Below are 18,000 nucleotides of genomic sequence, written 5' to 3' on the forward strand. Positions count from 1 at the left end.
GCATGCTTTCTTCAAGTACTTTTTTTTTTTTGAACACTGCAATTCTGTGCAGACTCAACTGTCTTGTAGCTCTGTTTCCCTCCCCTTTACCTTTCTTAAAAGTTGAGAGTAGTCAGATAATTAATTAGCTCTACCACTTATAAGGAACTTTGCTTGCATTGCTCAAGATCTAGTCAGGGTAGCATAAGCTTTTATATTAAATATAGGTCTAAGTTTCCTTGGTCAAATGTCAAGATTCCACTGTGTGGAATTAGCAATCAGAATAAAACACAGAAGAGGTATATTTTCCATTATCATTTATTATAGTACAAGAAAAACAAATCTAGAAAGCACATTTCATGGAGCACCATATTGTAACAAAATTTTGCTGGCTCTCCTGCAGTGTATTTTTGACATTTAAACAATGACACACACATAGTACACACAGGCACCTACACCACGGCGATCTTATTGACAGACCCAAAGGGACCCCTCTCTCTAATACAGCCACACTAAGGTGTACAGAGGAATGCCAGCGTGAAGGCATCTGAAAGCTAACTGAGTTAATCACTCTTTTGTTAGCAATCTTCATGAGCACACAAGCTTCCTCTGTCTCACCCCAATTCCTCTTCACTGAAGACTCCAATTTGGGCACAACTGATTATGGATTTGTCACAGACATGGTGTCGAGTTGTACAAAACTGGCCAATATTCCCTACCTGACTCCTTTTATTGCTTTGGTTATAGTACTGAATTAAAGTTTTAAAAACTCTTAAATCTATACTCCACATCACAGAAAAGCCACTTTCACACATGCAGAAACATAACTTCCCTCCGCACACACCTGGATGCATAGCACAAATACCTTTTTAAGAAGTGTTGTAGGTTTCCCCACCAAGATCACCTTCCTAAAAATCACTGCATTTTGTTTTTCAAAGTGTTCAGACAGTTGTTCAACAACATATTTCATAAATATATTTTATTATTTTTAATAGATGGGGCATGTTTTCCTGCTGCCTTAAATTTATGTCATTGTCTACACAAGGAAAGAGCAAAATGCTAGTTTCTCATTTGCACAAAATGCTTTACATTACTTTTCTACAGTGCTAAATACAGATGCTAAGCACAGAACAATGTAGAATGATAGCCCAGAATAGCTTTTTATGTTGCTCAAAATGAAAAATACTGAACGTTTCCCATACTAATGTTGAGACACAGTATTGGGGTCTCTATTATATACAGTAGCCTTCCAGAATGCTTTCAGGCACCTATTTTGGGAGCTGTTGCTCAACATGTATGTCACACTGGAGCACCTCAAGTAATATGTTATAGTGCCCTGGCACAGTGAGAATGAGATAGAAGCAAATCCAGTCTCACTGCAGACTAGACAAGTCTAGCAAAGCAATAAAATCTCTACCAGGGCCCAAAACAACTGTTATAATAATTTTGGGTAGCTGGCATATGGCCACTTTTATTATCAATTGAGGATATTTTTTTAAAACCTTTTCAATGAAATGTTTCAATTTTGTAAAAAAAAAAAAAAAAAAAAAAAAAAAAACCAAAAAAAAACCACAAAAAAACCCCAAACAAACAAAATAAAACATTATGTTTCTGTCAGCCTCCTAGAAAATACTTTTCCAGGTTTTTTTTTTTTTTTCCTTTATGCCCATTTTACTTTGAAGAAAGCCCTGCTGGGGAGTTTTCTGGGGAAACCCAAGATTTTGCAAAATGTATTTCTGTCTTGATAATCAGTGAGGCTGGAATATCTTTAAATTTTAGGCAGGACAGTTATACATGTTGCCAAGAAAGAAATGAAGTTATTGCGCATTTTTATTTGTGGAAAATCAATTTGTTTTTCCCATTTACAGGAGCCAATTTTATAATTCCTGTATACTACGTGATGAAGAGGCATCTATGAAGGACAAAACAAAATAATGGAAATTCAAAAGCAGAGAATGGACTTGAAAAATAATTGTAACTTTAGATATGCAAATGGGTATTAACAAACTGAATTACTAATTCTGACTATTTCCTCTGAACTAAAGGTATGTTTCAACAGCTGTGTTAAACATTTGGCTAGCATTTCCCATATAAACAGTTTAGAATTCTACAGTATAATGATGAAAAGAAGAAAAGACTTACTAGTTTAAGTTTTACAAAGGCTGTGGAGTTGCTATGGATTAAAAAAGTTTCAGATGACTGAAGAACAGGATATAATAAAGAAAAGATTCTGTGCTGGGTATATTAATACAGATTTTCACTTGGATTAATGTCTACATCTTTACTCACCTGAGTAAAAAGACGGCGTAGCAAAAACAGAAGTGATTCAGAGACAAGGAAAGAGTATGAATCTGTATAAGAATAGGAGTTATTGTTTGTCTTAAACAAACAAATGGTATGCAAATTTCTATATAGATTATATAGTGACTGACATACAGAAGAAAAATTGGGATCGCTTATGTATAGTGGTTTAGCATATAACAGCAAGAGATGAGAATGATGTTGAAAAGCAGTCTATTTAAATATGAAAGAAAAAAATCTGTTTTCATTTGGTTTTCTTTAAAATTAAGAGGGACTTTTTTTATTTTAGTAATCTCCACCTCACAAAATATTTTAATCTCAATACCCAGAATCAGCCTCTCATGCGGGATAATGAGACATCAACAATCACTTCAGATGAGGCAAAAACAATATGGGCTGAAGCTAGTAAAAATTCTCTAAATTAAAATTATTGCACCTTCCCCTGAAGCATCTGATACAGTCAGAGGTAGGACACTGGATTAAATAACCATGTAGTTTGGCTTTGTTACTGTTTCTATGATTACAGGTTTTAAAAATTCAGTTATATATCCCAGTTAGTCATGAAGATCTGTAAGTCTTCTGCATTGAGCAACAATTTACAGTAACATTAATGAATGGTAGGACAGGATAATGATTTTTAGTGGTCTTAGACACCATTTATATGTGCACACATATATATACACATACATAAAAATGTATTATATACGTATGAATGCATATATAAATGCACACACAGAGAGACACAGGTCTTCTGAGAAGTGGGGCTCACTGGGACATCTGACAACTACTCTTTACACCCTTCTCCAATGCACATTACCAACTGTGTAAGTGCATGTGTGTCTATGTTTAACAGTGTGTGGAGGAAAATGTGAGAAGAATGGGAAGCATGAACCTGGTACGGGAGAAATTACCCATGTTAGTGTCATTATTTCAGATCTGTGCTTGAAAACACATTTCCAAATTCCTCCTACATTGGCTAAGTTGACCAAGAGCCAAGCTTAAGGAAATACACAATATTAGTGGGCATTATGAAAATTAAAAGACTTGTGTATTTTCTAATATTTTCTATGTCAGCCTCAACACATCATATTCCTGACGATGGGCAGGATGAGAAATTATGAACTAATTTGATTTTTGCCACTTATTCTGGTTATCTGTTTCATATTTCTGCCAAAGATGAGAGAAAACTTGGATAGTCCATCTCCATATGGGTTTTCATTTATCAGCTCTAATAGGTTAGCTCATTGTAAATCTGCCTCTTCCTCAGGCTTGATTAAATAATTCTAATTTTAGAAACTTAATGTGTACTCTAAGTTCACAGTATCTCTTTCAACATAACAATCCATTCCTCATCATCATTCATATAAAAATTTTGCCATCTTTTATACTTACTCACATTAATTCAAACTATTTGTCCTCCCTGTTTCTCTTCTGGGAAGGTTTTCAAGAATATGAGCAAAACAGACTATCAGCTCATCCAGTAGCAGAACTGTAGCTAATCAATTCTAAGACTGAAAACAACTTAACTTTCCAATTAACATAGATATAAACAAGGTTCAGATATCTAAGACAGTAAAAGTCAGCATGACTACATTTAACAGGGTAAATGACAGAATAGGTTTCCATTTCAATGAGGTAAAATTGTGCATAAGTTCTCCTGTCCCCAAAATATACCTTCAAGGTCACACTTAAAAAAAAAAAAAAAAAAAAAAAAAAGAGAGAGAGAAATAAGTTATTTTCTTAAAGCTAAAAGTGAAATTACCTTTAATCCTATTGATAGACAGAAAGAGATGGAGGTGGGTAAAGAAACAGAGATGAGAACCAGAGAACATTGATAAACGTGTGTTGTCAGCTCTCAGAACCAAGGTTTGGTTAGCATCAGCTGAGTTTTGTCTCACGGTGCATGCTCTAGATGGTTCTCAATGTTGTGTTATAATTACTCCAGATATTTCAGTTTTCAAATGGTAATGGGCTTATTTGATCACCTTTATCTTTTTGGTCCAACTCAATAGATTTTAACACCTTTCTCAGCAGGCACAGGCCTGCACACTGGATACAAACATGTAAGGTAGCATTACACAGTTAATATGCTGTGCAGATGTGTCTACAGAGAATACAAACACCTGCAGACAAAGATTCATCTTGCTCTGAGCACCCAGTCTGCCTGTGCCATTCTGCATGTGGTTCCTGAAGTCTCTGAACAATAAATTTTCTACCAAGAGAGGAAAATCACCACACTGCACTGCATTTGTATGCAAAGCAATTGCAAAACCCCTGCTCCTCTCAAGTTCCTTGAATTGGCCACAGGGGGTAAAGAAGCATTTCTGATTAAATGTACAGCATTGCCTTTCCATGGAATGCCTTCCAAGCAGAAACGCTTTCTGTGCCTCACCCCAGGACTGGGGCTTCTGGGAAACCCCAGTCTGGGTCTTCAGGTCTTATCTAACCACCCTACCTGCTTGCCAGCAGCACCTTTTTGGAGAAGTCTGTTTATCTCTTCTGTCCCATAGCAAGAGCAGGAGTGCAATTTTTTTTTTCACTTGACAATGTTTCTGTGGAGCTAGATTTTTGTTTTATTTTCTTTTACTAGTTAACACTCACTTGACACTGTTACCAAATGTGTTCTCCTGCAATCATCTGAAAGATTCTTTTAAAACTAGCATATGCTTTCCTTTTTTTTTCCCTTTTGCATCACCTTAAAGGGACACATCGATTGACGTAACTCCTGTGGAGAAAGGATTTCATCTTTTGCTGAAGTTTTGTTCCAGCCAAAGCCGGACCTCTTGAAGGTTGTAGAAAAAGGGGCCTTTTCCCCCCAGGTAGGCAATTTTTTGTCTCTGCACAATGCATACTCGCTCAAATGAAACCCCGTAGGCCACATTTGCATTGTTGTCCATGCAGTCAGCCACCACTTGGCACTGAGGCGGCAAGGAAAAGTGCTCTAGGAGCTGGTGAGCAGCTGCACATCTTTCTTCCTGGCTTTTGTGTTTCTTAACTTCGAATGAAGAGGGAGAGATTCCAGGCGCAGCCCAGCCATCTGATGGGTGAGCTTCATCGATGTAGACCAACAGAAAGTCAGCCACACCAGAGAACTCCTCCACCAGCTTGCTGAAGGCTGACAGCTGGCTTGTGAACGGTGGTCAGGTAGCTGAGCCAAAGTTGACCACCAGTGGCCGCTCTGAGTTGGCAAAATCCAGAAGGTGGCATTTGGTTCCACACTTTCCACCAACATTCTTCCAGCTGCCACTACTGCCATCACTCCCCTTGGCTATGTGGATTACACTGGAGTTTGGGGCTTCTCCTCCCAGTTTGACCTGATGGCAGAACAAATTAAAACATAGCAAGTTAGTGTGACTTGTTTGTGCAGTATCCTTATGAGTACTCTCTTCAAACAGTCACCTGTTCCGAGTACAGTTAGCGAGTCACATGGGGGCAGGCAGAACAAATCATCAAAAGCAGCAGCTTCAAAACAGTCATCTTGTCCACCTGCACTCACAGTTCAGGAACATGTGGCATTTCTGACAAGTATTCTATTTCATTAATGTTAGAAAATTTGATAAGAGTGTTCTGCCCACTACATAAGTGGTCCTGTCCCATCATTATGTATTTGGAGACTTGTATTTGCTTCCAGACAGACTATGTTAAATTTCTTCTAACTTTCCTCTGTGATACATAGGGTTTTTTCCACTGGCATTTTTCATGAGTTCTCTCCACTTGGTTCACATCATCCTTGAAGCTCACTATTCAAAACTTCAACAGTGTTTTCACTAATTTTCAGTATAATCAAACAACTGCAATTTGTATAATGAAGTAGCTCACAGACTACACCTGTTTATATATTCTAGATATTTGCTTTTTATGAGATACCATGACTGTTTTGGAAAAACAGTAGCCTGTTATTAGAGATTAGCTAATAAGGTGCTATAAATCTAGGTCCCTTTTCAGCTCACAACCTACAGGTCAAGCCATTTTTCCAACTCCCAAAAATCATTCGGTGTAATATTCCTGAAATTCACAACACACACAGTGCCTCTCACTTTTGAGATTTGCAGCTTAGTGTATTCTCTTCCATCCTGCAGCCCAAGAATCAAAATACTCAAGAGTACCAAACACACAAGATCTCTGCAAATGCCCACTTAATATATACATTGCCTTGACAATGAATTATTTAAGATTGTGCTCTCTAAAATTTCTTCTAACCCCTTTGCAGTAATTTCATCAGTGGTTGAGTGACATATTTCCTTCTACTGCAATGTTTCTTTACAAGATGATTGGGGGGAAAAAAAATAACAGCAGGAAAAGGGGAAAGTTTGTATCATGGCTGAAGAAGGATGAGGTGAAAATCAACTGTTCTCAGCTCTAACTTCAGATCTAACTCAGAGCCAACAGTCTGAATTAGATCTGAACAGTGGTGGCAAGGTAATTTTCCCTGACCATTTCTTTTTGCATGTCTATAGAACAAAAGACAGAATAAAAGCAACTCACAGGAGGGAATGGCAGAATAAGGTGGTGCCTGCAGAGGTCTCCAAGATCATTAGCTGATAACTACTATAGAACCACAAAACATTATTGTATAATGCAATTAATTTTGAATGAGCCCTGCCTCAGAAATTCCTATGTCTCTGCCTTTAACACAGTGCAATTATCCTTTTGTATTTTCCTGACTCTTTCTTTCTCTGTCCCCTATTTGATTACGTTCAGAATTGTTGCTTTGAAGGAAACACACAGGGCCAAAGTCTTTAACATTTTATGTATTGCTTTCTGAAGCTACACTGCAATTAAAGTCTACAGATGTTAACACTACATGAAATCTGTGTAAAAACTGAATAAATAACTGATTTTTGGCGCACTTCTATTTTACATCGCATTATAGTATCAGATGCAATATAGGAGTCAGATGCAGTAAGAAGCTGAGTGAACAGCTGAATACTGCACTCATGCAGTTGCTGCTGGACACAGATCCAAAGGCAAATAGATTGCTGATACTGGATCCTACATTTCTCCCTCAGAAACCTGACTATCTTGAACAAAACTGCAGTTATTCAAGGTTCTGCACTATTTCATCAGAATAACAACAGAGAGTCTAATAAAAGAAAAGTTTGTAAGCCATTAATGCTTCCAGACTTCATAACTATATGAGAATGTCTCACAGCGTGTTGGCGCACAATTAGGAGCATTATTTTGGCTCTTTCCAATAGGGCATATGGTAACACAACCATGTCACCATTCTCACTCAGAGATCAGCAAGGAAGAGAACTACAGAAAGATGGCCTGAGTCCCACAAATCTCACCAGGCCAAGTATGTGGTGATCATGCCACTGGAAGTAGAGGATATGCAGCTGCAGCACAGTCAAGAGAAACAAGGATGCTCTGGAGAAGCAAAGCCCCTTTTGCCCCCATCCCTGTAAACCTCCATTTGCAGCTATCTGCTAAGGCACTGATAACAGTTTAAAAAAAGCCTTGTGCTTCACCTTTGAAAGCAAGAGGATTGAAACAGCTGAGTTTAGGACCTGATGTGTAAGTGTACTATCCACTGAACTCAAAGAAAGAAAATAACTATATCCCAGGTTTTTGAGAAAAATGATCCATCTGGAGAGGCAGGCTCAGAGACTCAGGCCCTTGCATTTAAGAAGTAGCATTAAGCATCTTAAAGTATTTCAGGCAACCTACACCTTAGCAGGTAGTCTTCTATTCAACTGTTGATCATTTCTCTCTGCCATTGTGTGACATAAGATAGGTAAAGCAGGAGTAAGGTAATGGGCTGCACTTGAATAAAGAAATACACAGGTCAAGATCATGTGGCATCCATATAATCATTCAATCCAGAAGCCAACTAAACAATTCAGCAATTTGTGATAAATTGGTGACTACCACAAAAAGGGCATCTCAAAAAACACAACACATGCATATCTACACAAACACTTGATCCCTCCTCACCTAGAAAGCTTTACTCTTTCTGAACTACCATATATGCTTTTTCAGAGATAGCTTGCTGAAAATGTGCCTTTTGGGCAAAGCCTGACATGTAAGTATTTGTGCTTCATCCAACCCCCTAGGTGAATAGTGGGCCTCAGTATTTAAGAGTGTGCGCTCATCCAGTCAATGAAAAGAAGTAATAGCATGTCATTTACCTCACAAATCAGCAATAAACAATACATTTTGCATTTCTTATATTTGCTCTCACTCTTCAAAGAAAAATAAAGGTAAAAAGAAGCACCTATGAGTCAGGAAGGAACAGAGGTGCTTAGGACCGAAGAAACATCTGAGCAGCTGTTTCTAGTTACACCTCAAGTTTTATTTTAACAAAACTATCATGACTGAAAATATCTAGCCATGACTCTTGAACTGGGAAGCCACAGTTTCCTTCTTGACCATTTTAAGCAGAAAGAGAGGCTATATATCATAAGCTCCTCATTACCAATTCCTCACTCAGGTCTACCAAACCCTTTAGTTTCCTAGGCCAGTTTGCAAACCCTGAAGAAATAGACTAATAAAACAGCTTCCAACAGACACCAACTCTTCAAGTCCCATTTAACACTGATAGCAAAGATGACAATATATGTTCTGTTCTTCAACGATGCAAGTTTGCATTCTGCCTCTCATACTCCTTACGGACTATAAAAATAGATGGAGTTAGGAAACAAAGTACAAAGAAGCCTTTATCCATCTATACAACTATACATCACCTTACAGCAGTTTCTCTTCATTTCCCACAGCCATGAAGGAAGTCTCATGGCCGCAGGTTACCTATAATTTTAATTTTTGTTTCTAGGAGTGCTTGTGTTGGGTTTTTTCCCCTTAATGAGACATCCTTGCCAAGCAGGCATTCATGAGGCATTTTCTGCTCTTGTAGAGAAGTAATTAGGTCGGTGCCTTGTTCCATGCCAGTGTCAGGCACTCCAAAAAGCAGCCCTGCCCAGTCGTTAATGCTTGAACATAAGCAGCAGCCGCAGATCCACTAATTGGTCTTGATGAAGCACTGACGTTCCCAAGGGACTGTTTATTTCACCAGACTCTGAACCAATTGACACAGGATGACAATATCATCCTTGCTGATCATCTGCATTGTAGGCCTTGGTCATCTTCTTTGTTGTTATTTATTGAAAGAAAAAATAGCTCTTGGAAAAGAAAATCAATGCAATGAGAAAACAAACAAAAACACTTATGTATTCAGCCAAAGTGCTTTTGAAATCCTACACAAAGGCAGGCAAAATATAAATTCTGAGAAACAAACCAGCAGAACTCCCCTCACACGCAATCCAGCACTTCCATAATCACGTACTTTTGTGTGTGAATATTTGGCCATTTGGTGCCAGCGTTCTGAATGAGGTAGCAACTGAGCAGCACGCAGGCATCCCTTCCCACACAGCCTGCATGGGACACACAAGGTAGGCCAACCAAATCTGCAAGCCAGCCCAGCCATCAGCAGGGGCAAGCAGCTACACCAAAGCAGTGACTCACATAATTTGTGAGAATTTTGTGTTTGCCTGACAGCCTGTTCTTAGTCTGCATGCAGAGTGAAAAGGGAACAAGATTGCTGATGTTTTAGCACACAGCCTGCAAAATGAAGGAGATTTAGGAGAAGGAGAGAAAGCCCTATTCATAAACTGCAGGCTAGAAATAGCACACACTGCTAAGTTTGTAGTACATTTTCCTTAATAACTAGGTAAAGTTCCACGGACAAAACATTGTCCCCATATTTGCCTTTTCTTTTTTCCTTTGCTTTTATCAGCTTCAGCATAACCTTCCTGTGCACTGGAATGCTGCTTAAATTCCCTGCATCAGGGATTTTCATACAGTTTGGCAGACTCATCAGATTGTGTCAACCCTGTAAAAAAAATAGGTGCTGCAAGACAATGAACAGTTTATGATATTAGTCATTTGAATATGGGCATGTTGTGTTTGGGACTGGAGTACAGTGACTGGCAATGAACTGAATCCCTGCAGCCTTAAGCATTTTTTTTAAATTCTCTGCCTTGATTTGATCCCATTCAGCTACGTATAGTTACATCCAAATCATAATTTAACTCTGGTTGGCAAATTCTACAAACTATTATTTTTGTTTTCTTTATTTCATAACCCAGAGTTGTGCAGTTGACAAAAATCACAGAAGACCCTTGTCTGCAGTAGAATAAGGGGTGCAGAAGTTCTTCATTTTTCTTGGGAAGATGGCAACTTGAATTACTTGAATTGGAGAGTAGAGACTGGAAGTGGCTCAGGCTTTCCCAGAGTTTTTTATTTAAGATCAGGTATGTGGAGCTCTCAAAGGGAAGTGGGAAACAAACAAACCAGGCACAGTCCAGATAAAAATAACTAGTCAAATGCTGCTTTCTCCATTTAAAAGCCACCAGTCCCACAAATGAGTATGCATGCACAAGGAAGGCATAAAGGAGCCTTTTGCCTTGCACTCTTACAGTTAATTTTAGTTCCTGTGATTGAGGAGCCAAGAGCAAGCTTCTTAAGGGTTTTATGTTTCACTCAAGATGGGAGCATGGCCTACTACACCTTGGCCACCAGGATCTACCTACACGTGACAGAGGCCTTCACCACATTTTGTTACTCAGCCTGTGAAGGGAATTTGATATTAATTTGGATGATGTTTTTTTTCTTTTTTTTTACTCATTTTTATGAGTACACAGTGGCGGTTTTGACAGAGAGACAGAGCCACCACTCAAGAGCCATGTATGATCCTCTTCCCAAATAGTGCCCACTAACTAAATTTTTGTGTCTATTACAGCAAAAAGGGGTTTTCACAGGGCTTTGACAAGGCAAGCACTCCTTACAGCCATTTTTTCACACATAAGGATGAAACGGAACAGTGCAAAGAGTTATGGAAGAACTGAATTTAGATCTGAAAATGAAAGTTGATCCCCTAAAATAAAAGGGGATGAGAGCCCATGTGTGACAAAAGTCCTCATATTCCTTTTTCTACTCTGTCTGTCTTGAATGTTTGAACTCTTATGTTCCATGGGATCAGCTGTCTGCTCCTCTTGTTGGGACACTGTCTAGTGCAATGGGTCCCTAGCTTAGGTTGATTCTCAGACACAACTACAACATGATTATATATTAGTAATAATGAGAAAATGAGAAAATTTCAAGACCAAATCCTGTTGAATTTACATTCCCAACTTTGCAGGAGAAGTTTTAACTGTGGTTTGGTTCAGTTTATTGTTTTTCTCACTTCTTTCAAGATTGTTTTCATTTGCATATGTCAATGAAAACAATCCTGCTAAAGTTGAACTTTGTAAAAACAATAAAATATTTTTAATACCACACAATGTCTAGTTCTAAACCCTGAAATTATACAACAGACTTTTTTTCAAATTCCCTTTATCACTGTCAAAGGCAGAGAGAGAGAGACTTCCTTACCTTGCCGGACTAAATAAATACAAATAGTAAGTATGAACATTGTGTCTTTGTTTCAACCTTTAAAACATTTCCCCAAAATGCAAAGAGTTGCTGGACAGCCAAAGAGCAGGCAGAGGATCATGCTTTTATATTACTTTCATATATATCTTTGTGATAATGTGCAGCATGCATTTAACATCTAAGGTTTGGGACTGTTTTGCTTGGCATTCTGATTTATTTTAGATGATCTACCTACCAGGCAGGAAAAAGCAGCCAAAGGTAATTTAACTGCCTGCATGAAAACCCAGGAAAATCTCACTGGGTGTTTACTGAACCACTCTGCTTGCTGCTACCTCCAGAGCTGGGTCTACGCCATGAACCTGGGATCCTGTGCCAGCCATTCCCCTGTTGGGACTGTCATGCCAGAGCTTGCTGCTGGCCCATTCTAAAGACAGTAAAAAGCTGTACAAGTACGCACACACCCACCACCATCCATCACTCGAGATACCAGCATCCCTCTGAGGCCCATGACGCACAGCTACACACATCTCTGTGTGTGTGCATGTGTGCACGTTGCCCCTATAGGTACATCATGGCATTCCTAATTATTGGACTGCTGCAGGGAGAGGCCATTAAGCCTTCCCTGTGACTACCCTACACTGAGGTGGAGAACACGGATGATTTCCTCAAGGATAACATTAAAGCCTTCTACTGGAGACCAAGAATGATAGCTTTGGCTTGCTGAAACACAGAGCTCGTATCTAGCACTGGAAAAGGTTCCAGCACAAGGGCTCACCACTGAGCATGTCTAATGGGTACAACCATTTCTTAACCTATTTTAAAAGCATTTTAAGATAACAATTTCTCACCTTTGGTATCTTAGAAAACAGATTCATCCCACTACTAAATAAAGCACAGAACTTAGCAGGTAAAAAAAAAAAAAGCTTTTAATTTTTTTCAAAACTTCTCCAACTTTTTCTTTGGATTTTTGCAGATGTGTGATACATTCAGTATACATGCTTTAAGCTAGAACAAATACCTCACTGGCATTTGTAGAAATGGCCTATGTAAATCATAGTTACACTAACACCCTCCCAAAAAGTCTTGGTTTTTATCTTGCAATAGCTGTGACTGCATTCATATCTGTATGTATGTGTACATACACACATATATATGTGTATGCACATAGGGAGAAATGAGAGGGACTGACTGCTGGAAATGTATGCTTATATATGTGTACTTTTGCCTTTTTATACATATATGTATGTACATGTATAGAGTCAAAGAGGTATATATAGATCTTTATACAGGCAAACATATAAAATTGTAAATACCTACATACACAAACATATACAAAAATAATATTTAAAACATTTGCATTCTTTCAGTTACAGAAAGTAGTCTAACTTGACTACAATCTGTATTTATCTCTGTTATGATGATTAGTTTGGTCCTAAAGACTCCCTTGTAATGTAAGACACACTTGCCTCTTGGAAAATATAGGATGGTCTATAAATCACAAAGCTGATGCAGTGAAGAAAATATCAACACTGAGTCCGACAGATATTGAACTCAGAGCTAAGGAAGTAAAAAGAAATATATTATTCTTTAGCAAAATTTACATTAAAATCAAAATAAACAAAAACCCAATTATTATGATTCCAGTAGGACTTCAAAATGTGGAGAAAACCAGTCATACAGAATGTTTCAATAAAAAAGAACACAGAATATACTCTACATACAATACAACAAACTTTACATTGTTTCCCCACTGATAATGTTAAAATCTTCAAATGTTGCTAGGTAATCTTGCCTATGAAATAATTGCCCTCACCAAAAACCTTGTGCAATAATACTTAATAACAACAAAAAGAAAAAAAAAAAAAAAAAAAAAAAGTTGAAATTTGGATGAGCTATAAGGACAATGAAAATGTAAATCAGAATAGCTTGTTTGAAACATACTCTAACAATTACAAGATCATATCTTCTACACACTAGCCTTGAAAAAATAAATCTGGGACAATGCATGCTTTTGTGGCAAGCTACTTTCTTGTAATATGTTTACCTTAATTCAGAATGTAGTATCTACCCACAATGTAGCTTCCCATAAATTTTTCTTTGAACAGAAATTTTACATCAAGTAAAAATAGTTTTGTGAAAAATATTATGAACTGTACTCAGGAAAAATTCTGTGTAAGTGACACAAAACACAGTAAAACCAAGCACAGTTACTTCTTTGATTCAGTGTTCTAACTGGCAGTCTGTCTGTGGTTATCTCAGACATCTGCAATTCTGCTGTTCTACATGAAAAATGGTGATTTTCTCATAAATACTGCTCAGTGGAATGAGTTTAAGCACCTTTTCAAGTAATTTGCTAATACCTGGTTTCAGCTGGTAAATTGGAGCAACAATATGATACAAAGCAGGATATGTTTCAATCTTTTTCAAATCTACCAGTAGAACTTTTCAGATGAAACTTTTTTCCTATTTATTCCTTACAGAAGCAGCAAAACATTCTCATCTATTGTGGAGGTGATGAGTCTTCTTCCAATATTGCTTCTCAGTTTATTTTGTCCCCTTTACAATTTGATTTCTATACTTATCTATCTTTCTGTGGCAATCAAGAGTCTCCAATGATCTTCTATCCTTATGGCCCATAATTCTATAAAGTAAAATAGTCTTTCCATTAATTGTTGGTTCATCTGTCTTAAGAATAGTTGCCATGAATGGACTTTTTCCTCTTTTTGGAGCAAGGTAATAAAACTTTGTTGTGTTTATATGCATTTTTTTCTGTTGAGTTCATTGAGACACAGAGTTCATTCTTGGAACCTTATGGCCTGACCGACCTGAACAACCCAGATGATTTAATCATGATAAGGGAGAGAATAAAGTTACCAAAGTTCAAGGTATGAGTTTCATTGCCAACACCAAAAATAGCAGAGTCACCATACCTGTCACTCCAATCGTTAAAATCATGATACTGAAAGAGAGGCAAAGCATGACTTTGGAGACTACAGAAAAGCACGCAGTGTCTTAAGTTTAAATACTTGTGTGTAATTTAAGCAAAAAGAGATTGAAAATATATCATGGATATAAGGTCTCTTACAGCTTCACAACTTCTTCAGACCCCAGGCCACATATAGTTTGCAAATATGGGAACTCGAACTTGACTGTTGCAGTCGTGCTACCAACGTCCACTGGAGCCTTGACCAAGTCATGTGTTTACTGTCCTGTCTTGCCTTGTCTGTAAAATGGGTACAATTGTGTTCAGTGACCCATTTAACAAGGCCACTGTAAAATTTACTTACTTAATGTCTATGAAGAGAATAAAAACAAAGACTAGAAGGGCTAGGAGAATAGTGGGCTTCATTCAGCATTATTTTATTTGGGTAGCCAGCTGGATGATTCCTGGGTTGCAGCAAGAGGTTGACCCATTTGGCAAAAGCTAAAGTTATTTATATTTGTCTTACACTGAAAATTAATGTCCCCATGGCTTGAGTTTCAGGCAAAGCAGATGGTATTCCATATCACAAAGCCAGCAAACACCAGCATCATCTTCACATTTTCAGATAAGAGCAAATACAAAGAGTATTGTAGGGATGTGAAAGCAAAGTGGGGGGGAGACAATACAAAAAGAAATATTTCAGAAGAGTATCATTTGTACAGGACCCCTATGACATCACATGGAGTATGTTAAATTAGATGGTCTAAATAGGACAAGAAATTAACAGACTAAGCACTGTTTTGAAAGCCACAGAGCTCTGAATCCAGTTCTACTTACTAACTGGGTGGTCTGTGCAAGAAATTTCATGGGTTTGGGTTCACCTTTCCAATCTATAAAAGGGAATTCCAGCTACCTCATGAGACCTGGGCAGTACCACTGGGTAATGTTTGTAAGAAATCTTAAAAGGAAAAGAAAAGCGCATGTTGCATAACTGTTGCTGGCTTTATTAACTTAAATCACCAGGTAGCTGTCCGACAGCTAGTCAAGTTCATTTTTAATCTCCGACATGTCCCTCTGTCACTGCTTTCATGAAGGAAAAAGGTCACTTTTTCAATTTGTGTACAGTTTTACTTGGATACTTCCTCCAATATGAAAGTTTACATATAATAGAAAATGCCAGTGTAATGACAATGGTCCATTTCTATATTTTACTCTAGGTAAAACAACTCTACTTACATAGCTAACATCTGTCTATGTAGAGATCTATCTGAAGATGCAGTCTTTTTATATCTGAGGATCTCACAAGGCAATAATAAACTACAGCTGTGAAAACATCTAGAGTATTTTACAATTACTCTTAAACTAAGACCGTGAAATACCTTAAAAACATAAAGATTATTATTCATGCTCTTGGGGAAACTGAGGCACGCCTAAACTAAGTGACATGGCCAAGGCTGCACAGAGAGTTAGCAGAGGGAGTCAGCAGCTCCAGAATTTCATGAATCCTTAACCCCGACTTAGAAGTACAGCTCATTTCAGCTTATACTTCTCCCATCAAGCTTAAGGTGAGATAGGTGATGGTTTGCACCACACAGTCATTCCCTTCCCTTCTTCGCTGACAAGGGGGATGCTCATCCCAGCTGAGCCGCCCCATCCCCGCCGTGCCCATCGCCATCCCCATCCCCGCGCACTCACCTGCTTGTAGGCGTCCAGGAGGAAGCTGTTCCAGACGCAGCGCAGCCCCTCCGAGGTCAGCATCCTCCGCCACTCACCGCGCCCAGACTTGGAGCGGCTCAGAAACAGAACCATGTGCTTCAGCAGAATCACAGAGTCATAGAGCGCGAGAAAGAGGCAATTGGAGAAAAAGACCGGCAAGATCTGAAGCGTGATCAACAAATCCACACTTAGCAAACCCATCTTCCTTGCTGTTTCGCTTCAGCCGGATACCTTCAGCTCTCTTTATTGCTCTGTACCCTCATTTAAAAGAGTAAAGCAAAAGGCATTTCAAAAGCCTCATTACCCCTTTCATAGCTGCTCTATTTAAAATAAGCAGAGATAGTTAAGTATGAGCAGGCTGCTTAAAAACATAACTGCACGATAGTCATTCAAGTGCAAGCTGCTTATTTTTCAGAAATTTAGATGTTAACAAAAATTCTTCTCTTAACCAGGAGACCTGATTTTGCTGAAGAGAGAGGCAGCTGTTTTTCCAGTTCCCTGCAGTTACAAAATTTAAGCTGAGACTGTTAATTGTTAACTTTCCTGCACTATCCCATTGTTTCTCCGATATTTAAGCACTGAACAGATCTCACATTTCTGTGTCAGTAAAGCTAGCTACTAGGTGCAACAATACTTAAAAAAAAAAAAGGTTTATGTACATGAACTTTCTGTTCCTTCCTCCCTGCTTCCCTCCCTCTCTTTCCCTCTCTGCCTCCCCCGTCCCCCCCTCCTACTCCGCGTCTCTGTATTCCTGCCTTCCTCCTCTCGCACTCTCTGCTATCTGCCTATGGTGCAAAGTGCTCTCTCCTCTGGAGTCCTAGCTTGCTTCCCTGAAGCCTTTTATACATTCCCTAGCTAATTGCTGCAATAGAGAAATGAAACCCTAATCTTAGCAAAGATCTTGACGTCAATGTAAAAGAGGGCTTTACTTTGGCCAGGACTGCAGTGAATAGAAAAAATGAAATTCTCAAAACTTTTTTTTTTTTTTTCCCTTAAGAGAGAGGAGAGAAAAAGAGAGACAGAGCAAGGGTGGAACTTTGCTTTGAAAAGGAGAAAGAAAAAACCAAATATGCTTCTGAATGTTCTTGCAAATTTTGGAACAAGTATTTTCATGTAACATGGAAGGTGACACAGCAACACAGACTTCTGTTATCAACAGGTTTTTTTCTCCTGGTTCGATTTTTTTTTCTTTATCCTTTTTTTTTTACTTTTATAGGAAGGTCCTCTGAGTTGATGCATCCTAAGAAAGGGCATATTTCTGTAACATTTTTCTCCCACCTGCCTGAAGTACATGTTTAGTGTTTAAATACCTTTTGTTGTTTTCTTGGTAATGTAAGTGAACACCTATAACTGACTTCATCTACTGATGTGTAAGAGAAGAAGATAAGAAAGAGAGAAAATAAGTTTTTTATGGATTTGTGTTTTTGAAGCTAAAGTTCCCTGCCTAAAAAAAATATATGCTTCAGCCTTAAATGCTGTTAAATCAACTGAGCTTCAAGGACTTTAATATTCCTATTCAATATTAGGGTAACAAGCTTTTGGTTAAAAGCTTGTAAGAAAAAATAGAAGTTTCCTATGGCAGAGCCATTGGTACTTTAACAACTGCAAGGATCCCCTTCAGCCCCATGCTGAAGGTTTTTTGTTCATTTGCACTTCTCTTTGTTTCACCGTTTTAGTTCAACACTTAGTCCTCTTCTCACATGATTTTTTGG

The 18,000-nt window shown here is 38.2% G+C and overlaps 1 protein-coding gene across 1 annotated transcript; it reads right to left on the minus strand.

The window, feature by feature from the left end:
- Positions 1 to 290: 290 nt before the first annotated feature.
- DIO2 (iodothyronine deiodinase 2) lies at positions 291 to 16,998 on the minus strand. The gene is given in 2 exon segments (NM_001270969.2): positions 291 to 5,594; positions 16,268 to 16,998. Coding segments are annotated over 2 exon segments (840 nt in total). The 5' UTR covers positions 16,490 to 16,998; the 3' UTR covers positions 291 to 4,976.
- Between the last annotated feature and the right edge of the window lie 1,002 nt (positions 16,999 to 18,000).

This window comes from Taeniopygia guttata, chromosome 5 (genome assembly GCF_048771995.1).
Source record: "Taeniopygia guttata chromosome 5, bTaeGut7.mat, whole genome shotgun sequence".
Taxonomy (NCBI): Eukaryota; Metazoa; Chordata; class Aves; order Passeriformes; family Estrildidae; genus Taeniopygia; species Taeniopygia guttata.